The following is a 22,334-nucleotide window of genomic DNA, read 5'->3' as shown; positions in this document are numbered from 1 at the left end:
AGGCGTGCCGGTGGCGTGGAGCTGGGAGGTGCGCACAGTGAAGAGAGCCCTGTGGAGGGGCGCTCCTTCCGGACCCCGCTTCCAGAGGGCAGGTAGGCCCACGCCTCAGCCCAGTAGGCCACACACCTTTGGGGAGCCTTGGGGGGTATAACCCACCGGCCAGCATTCCCCCAAGCTGTGAGGATTTGAGTCTCTCTCCGCCTCCGGGCGAGACTCTAGCACAGGCTCGCACGGCGAGTTCCGGGCACTCTCGACCCAGCTCCTGCTGCTGGCCAGTGTGACACCGCGGCCCACTCTAGAGACCGATTCTGTGGCCCGCGAGGTCTGCGCGGAGGCAGACGGCTTCCCCTTCCGGACACGGGGATTGGGAACGCGGACGCCAGGCTCCCACATGGCTGCTCTCCCCTTCGTTCCAAGCTGCACGCTAGCCTCCTGATACAACGGACCCTTACCTGGCCTGCTGCACGCCCCGGGCACGGCTGGTGGCGGGGTCCCGAGCCAGAGGAACCGCCTGAGGAAACAAACACCACGGCGGACTTACCCGGCCTTGCTCGGCTCCCTAACTCAATTCATTGCTTTTCTTCATGTAAATCATTGCTCCGGGGTGGGGCTGAGGGGTTCAGGATGCAGCTGCCCCAGCGGGGAGAGGACAACCCCAACTCTCTCTCACCCCAGCAGCCTGCGGCCAGGTGAGAAACACCTTTCCAGGACGCTGCCGACAGCTGGGGGAGGGGCGCATGTCCCCCAGCTGGGAGACAGACAGACACACACTCTCAAATATAAAGTAGAGAGCTGTTGCTTTTTCCACCCTGGTCACACAGGAACGGCCAATGGTAGGTGAATCTAGCGGTAAGGGCCCGCCGGGAGCTAGCCTTGGTGGACCAGGTCTGGCCTGCGGGCCGGTATTTGCCCACCCGCGTCTAGGCCAACGTGTGATGTGCATTCGAACCCCTCTGCACCCCAGTCTTTCCAAAGCCTGCTCCACACTGGCCTTTGTTAACTTCAGTGGAGGCTGTGCAGTCTATGGGTGAGAGCAGGAGCCTGACAAATACGCGTGCAGGTTCTACCACTGCGCCATCGCACTGTATGACTGTCGCTTCGTGCCTCAGTTTCCCCATCTGACAAACAGAGGAAAACACTCCTGAGCGTTCCTCCCAGCTATACTGCAGTTCTTTAATTAACTCCCATTTGTCAGCTGCCTGGAGATCCCCGGCGGGAGGGCTCTACAGAAACGCAGAGAATTACTCTCCTCGGTTCTGCTTCAGCAGTTCTCTCAGGCACCTCTCTAACTGTACGCCAGCGAGGGATCCCGGCGGGGACTTAACGCCCCGGGAGAAATGCCTCGCTGCTCATTCATTTCCTGGGAGGAGCCCCGGTCCCGGCGCAGACCGAGGCCGTAGAGCCAGTCGGATACCTCAGGACATCCGGCTCGATGGATTGGGAGGCGAGTTTCTCGAAAATCCTGATGAGAGGCAGGTGCAGGGGGTGGCCGTCGAGGACCAGAGGGTGCTGACAGGAGCTCAGGATGGTGCTCAGCAAGCCGGCCGTGCACATCACCTGACGGCTCTTCTCGGACTTCACCAAGGACTGGACGTGATCGGCCACGGCGCATTGGATTTCCTGCGAAAGCTGAAACAAAGAGGGGCCGGGTCAGTGCTGGAGACCCTAGCTCCACAGGCTGGCTCCAGGCAGATCCTTGATTTCACTGGCCTCTGGAGAGCTGCAGAGAGCCAGCCACGAGCAGCAGCAGAACGGCCAGGCTGGGTCAGACCAAAAGGTCCATCTAGCCCAGTGTCCTGTCTTCCGACAGTGGCCAAGGCCAGGTGCCCCAGAGGAAGTGAACCAAACAGGGAATCATCAAGTGATCCCTCCCTTGTCACCCATTCCCACCTCTAACAAACAGAGGCTAGAGACACCATTTCTAATAGCCACAGGTGGACCTAACCTCCATGAATCTATCTAGCTCTTTTTTGAACTTTGTTAAAATCCTAGTCTTCACAAAATCCTCTGGCAAGGAGTTCCGCAGGTTGTCTATGCAGTGCGTGAAGTAGTACTTTCTTTTGTTGTTTTAAGCCTGCTACTTATTCATTTGGTAACCTCTAGGGTACATCTAGACTACATTCTTCTTTCGAAAGGAGATATGAAAATTTGGCACTAATTTGCATATCTTCTTCCAATCGCTTTTTCGAAAGCAGTTTTTTTAAGAAAGCAGTTTAGATGTGGTTCTTTGGAAAAAAAACCTTTTTATCAAAAGAACCCTGCACATCTCATTTTTGAGGAAGAAGGGTTCTTTCGAAAAAGGGTTTTTTCTCCCCATGTCTAAACTGCTTTAAAAAAAAAAAACGCTTTCAAAAAAGCGATCGGAAAAAGATATGCAAATTAGCACCAAATTTGCATATCTCCTTTCGAAAGACGAATGAAGTCTAGATGTACCCCTAGTTCTTATGTGATGGGATCAAGTAAATAACTTTTCTTTATTTACTTTCTCCACACCTGTCATGATCTGTCGTAGCCCCCCCTTAATCTCCTCTTTTCTAAGATGAAAAGTTCTAGTGTTTTTAATTTCTCATCAAATGGGACCCGTTCCAAACCCCACATCATTTTTGTTGCCCTTTTCAGAACCTTTTCCAATGCGCAGAGATCTTTTTTGAGACAAGGCACCATGGATTTACATCATGGATTTATCTTCAGTCTCCTCCCACCACAGACCTTGGTACACCTCCGTTTATCCTGTCCTCATATTCTGCTGATCATTAGTGTCCTGGTAAGACATTGTGTAGCAAGCTTGTACATAAAGTTGTAGGATTCTACTTTACAGAATTACTAAAACATGTTCCTACTCTGGGGAGCAACCACAAACAAATTCCTCAGAAATAAAAGAGAAACTGTTGCTTCAGCCAGGTGTCAACAAAATCAACTGGCCCATCTCCTGTTTAAATTGCTATTCCCGGGCAGGAAAGAGGGTGTGGGAAAAAGTCTTCATCTAGCATTAAATCTCAATCACTTAATCTTTTCCCTTCATACAGGACAAAACGTATTCTCTCCCAATGCGCACAAAAAATCCCTTCCAGGCCCAATATACATTTCTTTTCTTCTAGCAAGAGGACTGGGTAAGCTGTAGAAATGGATGTCTAGTTTTATTTTTATATATACATATTTTTATTGCAGTTCTTTCACTCACTCTGCTACCGGATGAAAACATTATTATTTAGAATCTGCGTAAAGTTGAAAAAAAATACAGATCGTGGCTAAGTGAAACTGTAGGTTTACTCCAAAATAAATCCAATAGAACCACAATGGAGTACAAAAAGATTGATTTTTCTCATTATCACGGCAGCTCTGTCAATACCAAGATTGCCTTGTTTTGAATAAAATGTGCTGTTTTCAGGAATATTAGTTCCAGTAAAATGGTTTTTGAGTGAAAACGTTAATGGTGGCAGGAAACCAGTCCACATTCCCCCATATCCGCAGATTGATTTCCCTAACACATGGTACGTGCACCGTAAGCTAGTCAACTGGAGGTTCAATTAAAACCGGCTCTGCCTCAGATTGGAGACTTAGGGCAAAATGTCATCTAGTAATTTGCCCAATCGTCCTAAGTAGCCCTAGCTTCCTCCTGCTAGTTGAATTTCTCCCCCTTGCAAATGATGTTGGTTTGTTAGGGGACAGACAAATGCCGCCAAAGGTTCAAAGTGTTGCTTCATTTCAACAGGCTCTGGTCCCTTGGGGCTTAAAAATGCGGGAGAGACAGATCCATAAAACACCAACTAAATCTCGCACTTCCTTCATGCCTCTCATTCAAAGAACTCAACGCTCTTTGCAGACGCACATGGATGCAACTTCCTGCTACCACTCTAAAGGAGATACTCTCTCTCGTTTATGCACCGATCTAGGGATTGGCAAAAGCGCCTGTCGCACCTAATTCCCCTGGCAATTATTGATGGTAAGGGTGCGGCCACATGGCAGCGTTAACGGGATAACGGCTCTTCTTCCGAAATAACAATGCAAGCGTCTACACAGCCATGTGTAAATAAATTAGAAATACATTCGAAATAACGGGCGGCTCAGTCCGACTTCTGTAAACCTCACTCCACGTGGAATAACGCCTCTTCCGAAATAGCTATTTCAAAATAGCCATGGAGCGTCCACACTACTGCTGTTTCAAAATAGCGCCTCCCCCTGGCCAGTCAAAGTAATTACTCCCCAGTGCCTCCTGGGGCTCTCATCAAGATAGCACGTCCATATTAGGGGAGCCCGCCTTGGAGTCATTCCAGGTTTCCCTGTAGTGTAGACGCGCTATTTCGAAAGATGCTATTTTGGAGTATTTCTTCCGGAACAGCGTATTGCGAAATAAGCATGCAGCATAGACATACCCTCAAGCACCCAATATGCTTTGACTTACCAGAAGCGTAGCGAGAATGTTACACGCCCGGGGGCAAAGGCAAAATTTGTGCCCTCCTCCGCCGCCGCCATGTGGCCCCAAACCTGGCGCACTCCTGACCCCGACACTGGGAGGAGGGGGGTGGAGCTTGTACCACATCTTCCTCCACCCCCTCCAGTTTGGGGTCAGGCCCTCACATGCACTAACCCACCGGTGGTGATGGAGTAGGGTCGGGCTGCGGGCAGGGAAGAGGCTCCAGCTGGCGGGGGTGGGTGGAGGAGGAGCAGGCGAGCTGAGGGATGATGGGGGAGGGGAGGGGGTCTAAATTGGCACCCCCCTACCGCGGCACCTGGGGACAACTGGCCCCTCCAGCCCCCCCTCGCTACAGCACTGTGTCTTACCCACTGGGAGGAGCCTAACGCACACACTTTCAATGCGACAGACTCCTTAAGTCACTGACGTGCTTTTGGAACTGGGGCCCCGAGCAAGGCAGTCACACCGAGCCAGAATGGGGATGAGAACCCAGAACTCGAGTCCCCGGTGGCAGCCGTGAGACCCAAGCCCTCTCTAGCCCAGCAGCTTGCTAATTGGGAGCCGGCCCATTGGCACTGAGTAAGGCCTGCTTGAGAGAATGCCTGCCCACTGTAGAACAGAAGCCACACGTCACGGGCTGCAGCCCCGGTGCGTTGGGACCAGTGGGAAGCAGGCACTGGGAATGGTACAGGCCCGTACTGTGCTTGCATACGGAGGCAGAGCTGTCTGACTTCGGTGATTTCTACCTAGGGCTCTCTGCACGGCTCCCTAGACTTCTGCGCCCAGCAAGGCTGCTGAGGCGTTCGGGAGTGAGCTTTTAAAGAAAGGGTCGGGCTTGTGCCGCAGCTCCTGTACTACGGCCTCAGCGCTGAGGGAAGGGCGGCTGGGTGCAGGGTAAGCAACCTCACGCTGCCCGCCGGAGGCAGGGCTAGGAGGGAAGGCATCTCTTTGAGCTGCAGAAGAACAGGTTAGATAAACACCTGGCAGGGGCAGCCTAGTTTTCTGCCCCTGGATCACCTCTTGTGCCTCCTTCCAGCCCTCCATCAAAAGCGGAGAAGACACCGGAGTAGAGCCTAGGAAAGTTGAGTTTTGGCTCTGTCATTTCTTTGCTTAGCATTTCCCCTCTTCGGGTGTCTGATTCCCCTGGTCTGCTTTGTCTGCTCTGCCCTAGAGAATTCACAGTCTCTTACCAGGTGGGTATCTAGGCTGTCACAGAATAGGCCCTGACCAGTTAGGTGCTACGGTAATATAACAGTCAATGCTTATGGGCAGAGAGGTGTCAAATATCGAACAATATCGCCGGGAACGTGAAAGGGACGAACCGAGCACTTCCGCAACTTTATAAGCAGCAGTTGTGCCGTGTGCGTGTGTGTGACGTGCCCTGGCTCTGAACATCAGCCACACGGGCAAATCGTTCCACTTCCGCTACACCAAAGACTCAACCCAAGGGCAAAGGAGCGAGAAAAGGTCTAAAAGCAGCAACAGCGGGTAAGAACCTGCCCAGGAGAGAGACCTGTGGGAAACAGCACAAAATAGAAACCCCAGCCTGCGCTGATAAACCTGACCCGCAAGACTGATTCAATGATGGAGCTGGGTGATGGGTTTTGAATGAAGGAGTCAACTTCTAAAGCCCCATCCATCCTCGGTCATCCCTGAAAGACTCTCCGCACGGCTCACGAGGAACAGAATTACATTTTGAAAAGCGCTGTTTCCCCGAGGCAATACATGCTGTGTACTTCCTGGTTCGCTGACAAGAGCGTGGAATGAGTCTTTCGGAAGCATCGCAAAGATCAGGCAGCGACGCTTCTGACAGCTGACAGGCTCCGTCCTCGGAAGCCATCCAGAAAGCAAGACATGCCGAGATCGCTCGAAAGAGGAGACGGCGGTTGTGAAAGTTCCATATTAATACCCTGATGTGGCAAACATCCTGCACCACAAACCTGGCTTACGTGAGACGGGTCGGGAAGTGAGTTTGTGTTGCCATTCACCTTCCAAAGAGGTATCAGTTTCATCTTGACACTGATGATTTTGCATTTAAGGGAAGGGACTATTTGCCTTGTAGAAATGTGGCCCTTACATCGAAGCCACATCCACAGTTTGCAAAAGCACCAGGGTTGGGTGCTCAGATGAGCGATGCTTCATAAATTGCCTTTAAAGACTCCAACAGCACCTTGGCCTTTTTTTTGCAAAGGGCTTTTGGCAGATTTTCGTAGGTCGCATTTGACAGCTAAATGTTTGGTTTTAATTAGAGATGGCTGCAGTGCACAACCAGTGGTCTAGTCTCATCGGCTGTTAATGGTCATGCTGGTCAGGCCAGAAGGTCGGAGTCAGATGGCACTCACGGGTATTGAGCTCCGCTAATGCTTCTGGGTTTTTATAGGAAGCTGGACTGGCTTCTTCGGGAAGGTCACACCATGCTCCATCCCAAAATGCCTTCACACAGCATTCAAAAGTGGTGCACAGTGTCCACCCATTGTCCGTCGCATGCTGTGCAACTCAGTCCCAAGCTCTAAGAACAGCCAGACGGGGTCACAGCAAGGTCCCTCTCGCCCAGTGTCTTCTCTGCCAACAGTGGCCAAAGCCAGGTACCACAGAGGGAGTGAACAGAAACAGGAACAGGAACAGTGTTACCTCCTCTGTCATCCATTCCCAGCCCCGGACAAACAGAGGCTGACACCATTCCTACCCATCCTGGCTAATAAGTATTGATAGACCTAACCTCCATGAATTTATCTAGTTCTTTTTGAATGCTGTTAAAGTCCAGGCCTTCATCATATCCTCTGGCAAGGAGTTCCACAGGTTAACCATGCACTGCATGAAGAAAGATTTCCTTTTGTTTGTTTTAAACCTGCTCTCTATTCATTTCATTGGGTGACCCCTAGTTCTTATGTGATGGGAACAAGTAAATAACTGTAACCCCCAAGGAGATTGCTTCAAGGAGATTGCTTGGATTCCCGGGGCCTTGTCTGCTGGCAGCTCAGGGAGAGGCTCTGAGTTTGCCTTGGCTCCCCCTCCCTACCAGGGCCAGAGTCTGCCCGGCAACCCATGGGGAGTGAGATGCCCCCCCAGGGGAAAGGAGAGACCACTGTTGTGGGGAGTCTGGAGCCAGCCAGGGAAAGGGGGGGACTGGCTGTGTGGGAGCTAGTAAGCCCCAGGCCTGCATGCAGGGTTCCCCCTGAGAACTAGCCTCTAGGGACCTGAAGGCAGGATCCCTCAGCTGGGTTTGTGTCTCCACTGTTGATTCCCAGTTGTGGAGTTTGCTGGGAGGCTTCCCCAGTTGGCTCCAGCTCCCTGGGTGAGTCAGTCACCGCATGGTCAGCTCGGCTCTAGCAGAAGTTCAGGGCTGCTGCCTGCTGGGTGGGTCTGCATGCTGGGCTGGGAGGCTGTAGTTTGAATTTTGGTGCAGTTGTGTGGTCTGCATCTTGAGCCCTGCACCCCTTCGCGGGGAGGGGAAATTCTGGGACCGAAGCAGCCTGGTTCCTGCTTGAAGAGGACCCCTGTGAGAAGAGAGCAGCTCTTTGCAGAGACTGAGTCATCTCTCAACCTGAGGTCATTCACGGAGTGTGTGAGTGCACCAATTTTTAGTTAGTAAATCAGGGAATTTGTTTGGGGATTTTATTACCTGCAGCATATTAAACTGTGGAGGGATTTACTGCCTTCTCCCGTTTGTGAGTCCTTTGGGCTGTACTGGACCTAGTCAGCCCCATTGCTAAACCACTGCAGAGAAGGATTGTGTGGTCAACAGTCATCAAGGGCCCCAACAAAGTACGCGTACCAACGGGACACTAACCTCACAGTTGCTGGGCACCGGTGACCCTAAAAATAGTGTTTTACCCTGTTCTGTTATAATTGTCTCCTGTTTAATATAATTGTGTTTATTATAGTGTATGTGTTTGTGTTATTTTCTGGGAGTCTCCAACTATCTGGCAAATACTTGGGGATTACCCTGGGCTAGAATTTTCCTCCCAAGCTGCCCTGGTGACCCTGCTAGGAAGGAGTGAGGGGGGTGGAGGCACCGCCAAGTACATCAATCAGAAAGAATAAAATTGAGTGGGTGGCAGGATCCAGAAGAACCCAGACCTATCCATCCGAACCTGAAAGGAGATTGGCTTTAAAAGAAGGTAACCAGGTGGAGAGGGGGCGCTACTTAACTTTTCCTTATTCGCTTTCTCCACACCTGTCATAATTCTATAGACCTCTATCATATCCCCCCTTAGCCTCCTCTTTCCTTAGCTAAAAGATCCACTCTCTTTAATCTCTCTTCATATGGCAGCCGTTCCAAACGCTTAATCATTTTTGCTGCCTTTTTCTGAACATTTTCCAATGTCAAGAGGTCTTTTTTGGATGAGGTGACCACATCTGTACACAGTACTGAAGATGTGGGCGTCCCATGGACTTATATAGAGGCAATAGGATATTCTGGGTCTTATTCTCTATCCCCTTTTAAATGACTCCTAACATTCCGTTTGCTTTTCTGACGGCCGCTGCGCACTAAGCGGATGCTGTCCGAGAACGATCCGCAATGACCAAGATCTCTCTCTCTCTCGAGTGGTTATAGCTCAATTAGTCCCCAAAAATCTTCTCCCAGACCTTTGTGGTGGATGCTGACATTTTACTCTCCTTACGCCCTGGCTCCGATCTCTGGGAACGCAGAGCCCTGAGTCCAGCGGAGCTCTCAAGGGGAGAGCTTTGCCTTCTCACGTCTCCCGGCCTGCCGAAGTACCTGGTGCAACCGAGCACAGGCGTTCCCAGCACACGCTGCCCGTCAGAGAGCGCCCAAAGCAGACCCCAGTGACCTCAGCAGGCGGCCTTTCGCTGATTTCAGTGGAAATAGAATCGGGTGCATAAGAGCCTGGAAAACAACTTGCCACCCCCGTTCCTTGCTGCGATTGCAGCAGGCAGGGAACTCACAGCGAGCCAAGTGCCGGGGTTCGGTCCTTGTTTGGAAGCAGAATTACAGAGCCCATTCCCCTCCTGGCCAGCAGGGGGACCGATATGCTGTGTACATGGGACCCCCTGTTGGAAAGATCCAACCCTAACCCGTCTCAGCCCCCCAACACAACTCCCAACCCTGCGTAAGGCGGGGAAGGGAAGAGCCGCCAGCATGCTGGACTGACACACCCTGATGCCAGCACCTCGCCATGCCCAGTACGGTTCAATACCAGGACTGTGTCAGAAGCTGGCACCACAATACCGAGACAGCCCCGGCAGGGCCAGCAAAGTTCAGGAGACTAAATCGTAATCCGGGGTTGGGTAAGTGCAGCTCAGAAGCCCGAGCTGCTAAGTGCTGCCTGGTTGCAGAACAAATTTGGCCCAGAAAGAGAGAATAGAAAATGAAGCGTCACCTATTCAGCTTCACAGAGCTCAGCTTCCGATTTAACGAGACTTCAAAGCAGAGATCTTTAGGAAGGCAGCTTGCTCTGCTGGATAATCAGTAGCGTTGGAGACCCGGGTTCTATTCTGCACTGTGTCGTCGATTTGGCAGGCGCTAGTCACTTGCGTTGCTCCTATTTGCCCTCCCACCCTTTTTCACATCTGCTTGGATGGCAAGCGTTTCGGGGCAAGGACTGCTTCTCACTGTCCGTCTGCAATCTCTGATCTCCCCAGCCATAGAACTATCACATCTGCTACCGACTTCTCACCGAGCAAGGGAAGGAGGAAGAAGAAAAGAGAAGAGAAGGGAAGGAAAGATGAACAGGTTCAAATATGTAGAATAGTGATAGAAATGTAGCCGTGTTAGTCTGGTGTACTGTATTTTGTTTCAGGTTCAAATATGTTACGGCGACTGATGGATTTTGTGTCCTACCTCTGCATATTTTTAATAACACTGCCATCTACTGAACGTCGGTGGGGTTTTCATTTTCCTGGCCTCATCCAGCAAAACCTTAGAGCCAGCCCTGATTGCCCTGACAGCTCCGCATTCTCATCCAATTAACTGTTCTACTTGTTTTTCAGAAATTAATTACAGTAATTGTCAAACTTTTAATAGCTGCTGGCTTGGTTTGCTGGGAAGAGTCAAGAAACATCAACAGCTAATTATACTCCCACCTTCCAGAGACGCCAAGGAGGAATCTGGGTTTATTCCAAACCTCCTGTTTGGATTCAGCAAGCATGCAAAGGCAGCAGACATCCATGGGATAATTTGCTCATTCGTCAGGGTGCACGTGGGGAGAACTGAGGGGAGAGGGAGAGTGAAGCCCTGGGATGGGTTCCCTAGGGACGGGGTGGAACCTCCATCTCTAGAGGTTTTAAAGTCTCGGCTTGACAAAGCCCTGGCTGGGTTGATTTAGTTGGGATTGGTCCTGCCTTGGGCAGGGGGCTGGACTGGATGACTCCTGACGTCTCTTCCCACCCTGGGAGTCTAGGATTCTACGCATTCAATACCCCCGGTTGGAACCAGATGTTGCAGAGAGCCGAGCTCTTTGGGGGCTGAACATTTCTGTGGGTGCCGAGTTCCTGAAAACCAGGCCTGGAGCTCTTTGGGAAAATCCAGCCCCAGGACTCAATCCAAGGCCACGGCAGATCAGGGATGCGGGGAGGAAACTGACAGCCGAGGAAAAGCAGAGAGGTGATTGTGTGGCACTGTGCTAGGAAATCTCCGTAAAGTGGCACCCAGCCCATTCCAGGGCCATGGAATGGTGCTCTTTCATTTCCTGCCTCCCAGCTTTCCCTAGGATTCTCCCCTCTCTGGGAATCCCAGACAGGCAGGTAGATCAGGCCGCGTTTCCCCTCAGCCTGACCAAAGAAGCGCTACGAGTTTGGAGCATGTCCTTGGAATGCTACCAACCTCAGCGCCACAAAGGGGCCAGCCCAGACGTTTGAAAATGAATCCGAAAACCTTCTTGCCCCTCTCTGCCTGCCAGCCTCCCCATTAAACTTCCACCCTGCGGACACGTCAGCCTGGTGAGCAAAACAGTCCGACGCAGCTAGTGGCTCCAGGAAGAAGAGAAGGAACGGCCGGGGGGAGGCCTCTGCCACTGAATACGGGAGACAGGGAGTCTAGTCATGCTCTGCCACAGACTACAAGTGTGACCACGGCCCGTGACTCAGTTTCCCAATCTGTCAAGTGGGAATAACAGTGCATCCCTGTCACACAGGGGGTGTGAGGGCGAATGCATGAGCCAGAGCGAGGCTAGAACAATCCAGTGGAGGGGGCTCTAAAAGAGAAGAAAGGGGTTAATTCTGGAGGGGATGCTTTTAGATGAGCAGTAAATCTAACGTCCAATGCAACTGCTTTAACTAGCCCCTGTCCCTTGTCCCCTTCTTGGAAAGATGTTGCTTTGTTTGCCCTGGCTGAAGGAAGAGCAAGAACGGGCGCCCTCCTGAACACACCAGGCTGTTTACAATCCAAATCGGACAGACACCTGCTCTTTGACCATTGTCCATTCGATAGCAGTTAGAGACCCACTCATCTGAACAGCAGAGTTGTTAACCCAGCTGGCCTGGACCTTCTTACAACTCTACCTCAACCCCCCCTGCGGTTACTGATGCTTCTGGCGTCCTTCCTGTACTAAACTGTTCTGTAAGCTGCTGTCTCTCCTGCAAAACAGCTGCCACACGCAGCCCCAGAGGTGGCTGCATCTTAGTGCTGAGTGAAGTGATCCTTCAGCATCACCCGACCCGATTTAGGACTGGCCCCGAGGACACAGGGGGGCCAATCCCATTCTGTCTCTGTCCTAGCTCTGGGAGGGGGACACATTCCTGCTGACCTTCCGACGCTGCAATGTATTCCCCCATCTCTTTGGGCCTCATCAGGTGCTCTGCCCAGCTAGTAGGGGGAATGGAACCAACCCTCCAATCAGTGCTGGACCCCTTATTTGCTGCAGGGAGTATCCAGAGAGCAGCAGGGGCTGTGTCCTGCACCAGACCGCGACTCAAGGGCACACGCAAGATCCTTTGGTCAGTTTCTATCGACCCACTGGGCACCTTTTTCCTAAATGGAAAGCCCCATTAATCCCGGTTCTCTGATTCCCTTGGCAGAAGAGCTGGTCGCATTATCCCAGATCCTAGACCCTCTTCCGGTCTTCTTGCCCCGATTAACATGCTGAACCTTGCGATAGTTCTCTGCTACCTATCGGGACGGATTTCGGCACAGGTTGGGTGAAGGAGGGGATGGGACTGAGCGCATGGGCTACATCAAAGGGGTGGGAGAAAGAGAGAGATCAAAGCATCCTCTGCACAGAGCTTTACCTGAGGGTGTTCCGACATGTAGAGTTTTGGAAGCAGGCTCACCATGACACAGACAGCCCCGGGATGTACAATGGCACAGTCTCCCGCTTCCGACCTGCAAGGAAGAGTTGAGGAGGAACTGTAACAGCATTGCAGGCAAGGTCAGCTCGCATCCCGGCCGACAACCCCGTTGCTCTTGGCTTGCGTTGACCAAAGTCAGGGCTAAACACTAAACCAATGGATCATCAACCTGGGATGGTCTGAAGCACCGCCCGGGCACATGCAGGCCACGAAAGGTACAGACAAACTTAGTTCTGGCTTCATGGATCCTGGGCCTAAAGACGCCCAGGTTTGCAGAGCTGGTTTTCAAATGAGCTCCGAGTTTAAGAATTCGCTCAACAAAAAGTCACTGATGCGGTGCCCACATACTCTGTCGGAGACCCCACGATCATGACCCAGGCTCTAGCATGGATCAAAATCTCCAGGATTCCCCAGAGTAAAGCAGCAAGCTGGGAAATGACCAGATGTGGATAAGAACATAAGAACGGCCGGACTGGATCCGACCAAAGGTCCATCTACCCCAGTAGCCTGTCTGCCGACAGTGGCCAGCACCAGGTGCCCCAGAGGGGGTGGACCGAAGACAATGATCAAGCGATTTGTCTCCTGCCGTCCTTTTCCAGCCCCTGACAAACAGAGGCCAGGGACACCATTTCTATCCCCTGGCTAATAGCCTTTTATGGACCTAATCTCCATGAAATTATCTAGTTTCTCTTTAAACTCTGTTATAGTCCTAGCCTTCACAGCCTCCTCTGGCAAGGAGTTCCACAGGTTGACTACACGCTGTGTGAAGAAGAACTTTATTTTATTCGTTTTAAACCTGCTACCCATTAATTTCATTTGGTGTCCTCTAGTTCTTCTATTATGGGAACTAAGAAATAATTTTTCTTTATCGGCCCTCTCCACACCACTCATGATTTTATAGACCTCTATCATATCCCCCCTCAGTCTCCTCTTTTCTAAACTGAAAAGTCCCAGTCGCTTTAACCTCTCTTCATATGGGACCCGTTCCAAACCCCTAATCATTTTAGTTGCCCTTTTCTGAACCCTTTCCAAAATATCTTTTTTGAGGTGATCAGCATGCCTTCCTCTGCAACTAAACCCTTCCCCAGCCATCAGATCAACTCAGCACCCGCGAGAGGGGAAGAAAAAATGCCCAACTAGCTATTTTTCCCCACCATTTTTCATTTTTGCCACACGCCTATGCTCCGAGAGCTGCTTTTCTTCGAGATTTGTAGCCTAGACATTGCAAGCTGAGGATGTTTGGACGATCACCAAAATTTCTAGGTGCGCCTTTGAACTGGGACGTCAGCCAGCTGCCGGACGTGGGCTGTAGGGTGTTATCAGATACACTGGCCTTTCCAAACCGGTCCTAGGAAAGGAAATCCGCACAGTACCCGACACCACTGATCGGAGGGTGAAAAACAACACAGCAAGCACCGTCACACTGTGTAAAATGGGAAGAATAAATAACAGGAGGGGCATAAAGAGAGCGTGAAAATGAAACTGATCTAGAATAATGTCTGTAATAAACAGTTTGCCATTTCCAGGAGCCCCCGCTCACAGATCAGTGCACAGTGACTCCCATGACACCCTGCCCCACGGTGACCAATGACTAGGATGGCACCCTAGAGGCACATGCTGTCCTAAATGGTGCTGCGAGGCAAAAATGAATTGTTTGTAATTCTGCAAGTGCTAGGAGTCCAATTCCTCTCCCGTGTAAAAGCAGCAGCTCCACCGATTCGACCACTGCACCTGGGAGGGTGTTTGATGCTATACTAGCAAGAGGCTGTAGGGAACAGCTGGAAAGCCAGGCACTCAGAGGCTCAAAACCTGAGGGGTGGAGGGGAAGAAGCTAAATTCATTCTTTTTAAAAATCATGAGGCTTTTAAAGCCTCTTTCTTGATTTTTGTAGAGGCTGAGCTCTCATTTCCGAATGCTGTGGGTTGATGATACTGGCCAAGTGCCTGGCAGTGCCGTAATTATGGATGGGACAGAGCACAAAGATGGAGCAATCTGAATCTCTGCCCATCCAAGAACTGCACCTCCAAAATCTACATCCACCTCTCCCTTTCCATTATCTTCTCTCCCCTCCCTTTCCTTCCCCACCATCAGCCAAGAGACCTGTTGTGATTCTTGGACTTACAAAGTGACCCTTGGCTCGGCTGTAAGGGGTATGTGAAGGTTCACAGGATGCTACAATAACCACGAAAAATAGGCCGAGTTGTTTTCAATAAATAACTGTTATAATAAAACCAGATGGAGAAATGGTACGAACCCAATGGAAACAGCTACGGATAGATACTGCGGGGCGAGGCCATACTTGGTAAACAAAACAATATTTGGGAACCGAGTTACTATGGCAAGCTAAAACAACGAGGAGTCAGATGCATCTGATGAAGGGCTTTTAACCCACCAAAACTTATGCCCAAATCAATCTGTTGGTCTTTAAGGTACCACAAGACTTCTTGTTTGGGAAGATACAGGCTAACATGGCCGCGCCGCTGAGACTATGCCAAGCTGGGACTGGTGAAAATTGACTTAATCAGTGGACAAAATAACGAAGATAAACGATGCCACCCGCTTTTACTCCTTTTGGGGGCTCTCAAGACGACACTGTGAGGGGTGAATAAAAAGAATTCGTCTTCCCTCCACTCCTCTCCCAACCTGCCAGCACTGCAGCTCATCTCGACCCATCGAAGGGACTTTCTTCCTGACAGAGGGGCCTTTGGCCTTGTTCTTGCTTCATGAACTTTGGCTCAAGTTCATCTGGGGAAGTGGGTTTTACCCACCACAGCTCATGATCCTATACCACAGGACTCCTCGTTGTTTGTAAAGTTATAGACTCACATGGCGGCCTCATGGAGACTTTGTTTGCAACTGTGCATGTGGAAAGTCCTCCCATTAAAATCCCCACTCCTTGGCCCGCCAGGGGCGAGATTGCATGACCAGCACCACCCCAGCTCGTGAGATCTGATGTTGTGTTCCTTTCCCTAGTGACGTGACTCTCTCACCCTGCTATTTCCTTCCTCCTGCCCTGTCTTACTCTTTTGGCTGTGCATCAGATCCTAAAGCCAACTATTCATCCAAACCTGTCCTGTCGAAGGAGAAGCATCGGACCAGACAACAATCCTAACCAGACCGTAACTAACCAGGATCAAAGCAGCAGGCCAAAGCATCCATCCACTTGTAACTAACCAGTGGGCCAGAGTTCCAGAGACATGAACAGAAGCTGTATTTCTCCTGTCTCCCCTCCTCCTTAGTCAGAGCGCAGTAAAGCTCACCCTTCCCTTTCCCTCAGAGAGAAAACGAGAGTCGGATATTCTAGCTCCAACAGGGAAGAGACTTTGAGAAGGGCTGACTGTCAGGTGTGCATAGGGTTACCAGGTGGCTTCATAAAAAAATATTGGACACACTTGATCTCAGATGGGGGTGAGGGGAGCGGCCGGGTGGGGAGCAGGGCTGGCCGGGAGGAGGTGGGGAGGGTTGGGAACCGGCCAGCGGGAAGCAGGGCTGGTGGGAGGGGAGGCGGGGGCAGCTGGGCTGGCCGGGGGAGATTGGGGGCGGGAGGGGGAGAACTGGCCGGTGGGCATGACTACCAGCCAGGCAATATGCAACTATGTACTGATACTCCTAATAATACTAAAATCTACCTAATTAAAAAATACTGGACATTTTCTATGTCCGGTATTTTCTCACTTTGTTTCCCAGACAGAACCCTCAAATACCGGACTGTTCGGTTCAAATCCGGACACCTGGCAACCCTAGGTGTGCACAGGCACTCACTGTGGTTTCAATAGAAATGCCAGTTTTCACTTTGGGCGCTAAATCAGTAGCGTCACTCGGAATGAGGGCTCTCTGGCGCTGGAAATGAGGAAAACGAGGGGCTCTGTTTAAAAACACCCCTGCACCTGCTAGGGTCGCCAGCCCTCCAGGGTCGTCCGGGAGTCTCCAGGAATTAAAAGATGGATCTTTAATGAACGATCGTGTCATGGAATGAAGCCCAGGGAATACGTGTTCCACCAACGCTGCCTATCGCTGTTTAACGTTGGGGAGTGGAAGGATTTAACTCTCTGGGCCTTTCGGAGCCATGTCAATACAACATCTCCTCCCCTTCCCTCGGGATCGTCCGCTAGGCCTCAGCCCTATCTCCCCCTCCTCCCTCACCCCCCATGATCTACAGATAGGCCCCATCTCCCTGCCTGCCACTCTCCGAAAGGCTGCGGCCCCCTCCCCACTGGACGGCCCTCAGGTGCCCCCATGCAGCAGATCCCAAATCTGCTCGGGAGGCTCCGCTATTTAAACCGCAGGCAGAGGGGCGCAGGGACAAAGCGAGCTGCCCCGTGAAGCCCAGCGAGTCTGCGGAGAGGCGGGTGCGGCCGTCAGTCTGTGGCAGGGAGCCGTCTGGTTCCCCCAGATCGGGCTCCCTTCAGACAGCGGGCAGCCAAATCCCTTTGCCTGCCTGCCTCACAAATCGCTTCAGGCCTTTGCCCTCCTCCCCACTTCTCCCCGTGGCGGGAGCTGCGGAGCGTCCACACTCCAAGGGGCAGCACTTCACAAGAGACTGAAAGCCCAGCCGGGCAAAGCTGGCGCTGAGTACTGCGGAGTACAGCCAGGGCAGCAGAGTGGCGTTTCACGCCCACGGGGCACATGAGGGAGTGAGTGCACCAGTCACCAGGCCCTGGGATTTCACCACCTTCATTCCTCGTGCATGGCACGCTGGTTTCCACGTTGGACCTGCCTGGCCCAGAGGAGCACCGGGGGCAGCAGCCTCTCCCAGGGGGAAGCGTGAAGGAGGAACCGCTAGGAGGAAGCTGCGCTGGAGGAAACGGCAGGTTCTCAGGAAAGCCAGCCACTGGCACAGCATGTGTCACGTTGCTGAATTGGAGGGAAGCAGCCAGATCGCTGCTGCACCCCTAGGTGGGGGTGTTGGCCCCAGAAATTGGTGTGGGGGGAGCCATGTGGGGTATTGAATGGGAGATTATTGTTTGTTGATCTTATGTACGCTATTTATGTGAGTGTATAATGTCTGTGTGTGTAGGTAGGAATCTGTAATCTGTGTGGAAGCTGAATATTTCTGTGAATGTAGTTGAGCATTGCTATGGACAGGCTGAGTAGTGAAGCCCTGTGGAACAATGGCCCTTGATGGCCCAAAGACACACCTAAAGCAGGAGGGCGGAGACCCAAGAGCTGCCAGCAGAGAGAGGCTGAGGACCAGGTGACCGGCTGAGACCAGAAGAGGCCAGGAAGGAGGTATAAAGAGGCCATGCGGTCGATGCCATTTTGTTCTCAGCTCAGCACTTCATCCCAGAGGCAGCACTGCAGGGATTGAAGAGCTCGGAAGACCTGTGAACCCATCCTGATCGTAGGATGTGCAATAAGAACTTTTAAACCAGCAGCTGCAACATCTCTGCTAGAGCCTGCATCGAGAACTGGGAGATTCGGTGCATGTAACGTACTGTACTTTAATAACCTTACTCTCAGGCTTTTCTTTCCTGTAATAATAAACCTTTAGATATAGATTCTAAAGGATTGGCCCAGCGTGATTTGTGGGTAAGGTCCAGAGGGTAAATTGACCAGGGATCTGTGGCTGGTTTCTTGGAACCGGACAGAACTTGTTCGGGGTAGGTGGGATTGGGTGCTAGGACCCCCCACCTGTGTATGAGGCCCGGGGCCATCTGGGGCACGGATATTGCTGGGGTGCCGGAGGGGTTTTGCTCGGGAGGCTTCAGGCAGGCTGCTGAAGCGCTCTGTGGGACTGGTTTGTGGCCTGTGTGGAGAGGTCACCAGTTGGGGGCTGTAAGTAGCCCCGGATTTGAGCAATTCGCCCTGAGCGGACGCCCTCAGCTGTGCCCAGACACGGCCCGGTCCGTCACAGCATGTCCCATGTCTATCTGCAGAGAATTCAGGGCTGGGGGAGGAGGTCACCACCTGATGCCTCTGGTCACCAGGGCTCCCCTTCGTGTCTCCATCACCTCAGGGGCTCCAAAAGCCGAGGCACCCAATTCAGAGGCCTTTTGGATCTGACTGAGGCAGCTGGAGGCCCCCATGGCTCCTGGCTCAGTCTCTACATGCTCCGGCCTTGGCCCTGGCCCCAGCCTACCCCGGCGGCCAGCCTGCCACGTCGTGGCCCCAGCCCTGCCTGGTGGCTGGGGTGTGTAGGCAATTTTGGGAAGGCCTCCATTTCCCGCCTCCATTACCCGCCACCCACAGATGGTGGGGTCCTTCTATAATAAAGAATCAAAGACCTACCTGTCCTCAGGGTCTGGCCAAGCCCGGCAGTCCGAGGCAGCTGCTTTGTTCTCCAGTTGCTCCTCCTGCTGGTCTTGGGGTCCCTCCTGAACATCCCCCGGCGGCTCTTCCGCAGCCGGCTTTAGCTCCGCAAAGCAGGTCTCCATATGCAGGGTCCCTTTGACCATACGGTCCAGGAAACCCAGAATCCGAAGGCAGCTCCGGAGCCATGCGGGGAAAGGTTTGGCCGAGCAGACGGCTGCGCTCACCAGCTCCGCAAACGTCCTTCCCTTCTCCAGCTGCACGGGCTCCGGCTGCCCCTCCCGGGTCCAGAAGCAGCCGAGCGCGCCGAGATCCTCCGCCAGCTTCTCAAAGAGGCCGTTCCTTTGGAAGAAGTCGCTGTTGACGGGGTCCCGGTGCAGGGCCGCGGCTATCCCCTGAAGCGTGTACAAAACCAGGTCCAGGATGGGGCCAGGCCCTGTCGCTGCCCACAGCCCGGCCGGCGGGTCCTGTAACGCACCTTCCATGTCAGAGAGAAGGGACAGGAGCCCATTGAAGCCGCTGCAGGTTCGGAAAGCCGGATGGCTCTTGGGGCTCTCCAGGGTCCTCAGGAGGGACTGCGGCATGGGGGAGAAGGGAAACAAAGTGAGTGTTTAACTCCCCGGCACGTACCGCACCACATGGGGCTGGGCAGCGCTTTCGGAATTTTGACATTTCAATTATTGACCAGAAATACCCCCCAAAACTTTTTTGCCTCTTTTCCAACCATCTCAAACACCAGGGATTGTTCCCCGAATCCTTGTAGGCAGCCAGCTCCACGACACAGGATGGTGTTGACAAGGCTCCAAGCTACAGCAGAACGCTCCGGTCCTAGACATGGCCTGTCGCTACCCTGGCTGGCCAGAGCAGAGAGCAGGAGTAGCCAGCTATCAGGGGAAGGAAGAGCTCACGTTGCTCTTATAGGGAACTCCAGGTCAGCATCACCAGAGGTGTCCCTATTCCTTTTCCAGAGTAGATCCGCTTTCCTGGGGGGAAGGCAGCTGCACCCACCTCCTCCTGCCTCTTGAAGAGTAGCCTGTTGTGGGGGGAGGGGTTGTGAAGCACCCTAGAGCAATGGGGTTTGGGGTGAATGCCCAGCAGAGATGCATGGGGCGGCTCAGCCCCACTCCGCGCTATCACTTCATGTTGTCTGCACCTGCCGGCAGAGGCCACTGCGGCAGACACCGCTCCGGAAGAGGAGCTTTGCTTCACAACCAGGCAAAACCAACACGAGCGCTGAGGTGCCAACGTAAGCCCTCTCAAGGAGCCAGGGCAATAGGCATTGGCCCATTGTGCCAAGGCCTTCAACCGCCCTGAGCCTACCCCATACCTCAGAACAGCGACGGTTTTAAATGAGTTTAAGCAAAACTCCTAGCAACTGCTGGGACTCTTCCAGTGGAGCGTCCCATCGGCTACAGCCAGCGCATTGAAACACACACCACATTCAGTTGGCAGTAGGGTTGCCAGGTGTCCAGTTATGAACCGGACAGTCCGGTATTTGAGGTTTCTGTCCGTGAAACAAATTGAGGAAATACCAGATACAGAAATGTCGGGTATTTTCTAATTAAGTTTTATTATTATCATGAGTATCAGTACATAGCTGCGTACTGCCTGGCTGGCGGACACACTCACGCTGCATGAGTCACGCTGCGTGAGCGTGTCTACCAGCCAGGCCGCATGCAACTACGCAGTAGAGAGCAGGGGGGTGGGGCTAGGGCGGGATGGAATCCCCGGGGCCACACTCGTTTGTGCACCCTGCCGGGACCGTGCATGGGACAGGCAGCATCCCAAGATCTGCGTGAGCCTGGGCCAGCCCCTCTTCCCACTGGCTGGTTTCCCTCACTCTCCCTCTGGCCTGCCCTGCTCCCTGGCGGCCGGTTTCCCCCAGCCAGCCCCACTCCCCCCGATCCCCTCCCGGCCAGTCCCACTCCCTTCCCGGCTGGTACCACCCCTCATCTGAGATCAAGTGTGTCCGGGTTTTTTTTAAACCATCTGGTAACCCTAGTTGGCATAGAGTGACCATATAGAGCCATAACAGACCAGAACCCACTCCACTCAGAAATCCACCATGTAACATGGCCCAAAGGACACTGCAGAGAGAAGGGTTCTCCTGGCACCGAACTAGCAAGAATAGTTTCCTTTCTCCCAGCGATAAGCTGACTTCATGCTTGTACAATTGAACCTCTCTAGTCCGGCCCTCTCTGGTCCAGCAACCTCCGTGGTCCGGCATGATTTGAGTTAGCCAGATGGCCACTTACCATGGGGGTGGACAAATTTCCCGCCATCCCATAAAGTTTGTTTATAGCCCCCAGTCCTGGCTCTCAGTGTGCTGTGATTTAGCACCGATTTACCCCTCCATGTCTTCCCAGAGCCCAGCAAGCAGCGGAAGGGCTGGTCGTGCTGCTAGACAATATCGACCTCGCACGATTCAGCAGATTCTCTGATTCGGCACCAGCGGGCGCTGGGCTAGAGAGGTCCAACCAGTGCAGCATTTCAGAGACAAAAAGTGCTGTGGGCCTGATCCAAAGCCGCACGTGTCCACAGGAGTCTTCCAGGGATTTCAACGGCCTTTGGATCAGGCTGCAAGAGCTGAGTATTTACAACCTAACCCATTCCACGGGAACTCGGATAGACTTTGGGCTGCATCCAGGCCTCACTTACACTGGAATAATCCAGATGTAAAAATCAATGCGAGAGGACTCGGGCTTGAGAGGTTTGCATCCTGTCCATCCCTAGCTTTTCCCCATGGTGTAAGGGTACGTCTACACTAGCTTCTTAGTTCGAGCTAGGTATGGTAATTAGAGCAACCAGAGTTGCAAATGAAGCCCGAGATTTAAATATCCCGGGCTTCATTTGCATGTTCCCGGGTGCCGCCATGTTTAAATCCCCCTTAGTCCCAACTCCGTGCCTGTGGCTACACGTGGCACGGACTAGGTAGTTCGAATTAGAGATCTTAATTCGAACTATCGTTACTCCTCGTGGAATCTCTAATTCGAACTACCTACTCTGTGCCATGTGTAGCCGTGGGCACGGAGTTCAGACTAAGGGGGATTTTAAAATGGTGGCACCCAGGAACATGCAAATGAAGCTCGGGAGATTTAAATCCCGGGCTTCATTTGCAACTCCGGTTGCCTGAATTACCCTACCTAGCTCGAACTAACGAGCTAGTATAGACATACCTTCATTTATTAAATGCTGAAGCCACACTTGATAAACAGGGGTTATCCCCTCGGGACCTGGGTTCCTCTCTGGCTACTTTCTTAGAGCTTTGCACCTACGTTGGCCGAGAGTCATTGAGTCACACCGCTCAAATTCAACAAGAGGCTTAATTCCAAATCCTCGGAAGAGGAGCATTTCTCTCATAAATCTCTCTCTCTAACAGGCGTTCTTACTGGGAGAAAGGGCTTGCTGGAACAGTAGGAAG

General features: G+C 52.4%; 1 protein-coding gene across 6 annotated transcripts in view; it reads right to left on the bottom strand.

Annotated features, from left to right (window-relative positions):
* Positions 1-22,334, bottom strand: part of WDFY4 (WDFY family member 4) — a 187,041-nt gene that overhangs the window by 121,883 nt on the left and 42,824 nt on the right. For all 6 annotated transcript variants that reach the window (XM_075934641.1, XM_075934642.1, XM_075934640.1 and 3 more), the window contains 4 exons: positions 18,893-19,488; positions 12,605-12,698; positions 1,415-1,629; positions 453-511 (listed from right to left, as the gene is read on the bottom strand). In XM_075934641.1, coding sequence (XP_075790756.1) covers positions 453-511; positions 1,415-1,629; positions 12,605-12,698; positions 18,893-19,488 — 964 coding nt within the window. The remainder of the gene's footprint in view (positions 1-452; positions 512-1,414; positions 1,630-12,604; positions 12,699-18,892; positions 19,489-22,334) is intronic.

The sequence above is a fragment of the Pelodiscus sinensis genome, chromosome 8, assembly GCF_049634645.1.
Source record: "Pelodiscus sinensis isolate JC-2024 chromosome 8, ASM4963464v1, whole genome shotgun sequence".
In the NCBI taxonomy this organism is placed as follows: Eukaryota; Metazoa; Chordata; order Testudines; family Trionychidae; genus Pelodiscus; species Pelodiscus sinensis.
Note: the sequence above shows the minus strand (reverse complement) of the source record. Positions and strands in the feature narration are given on the sequence as shown.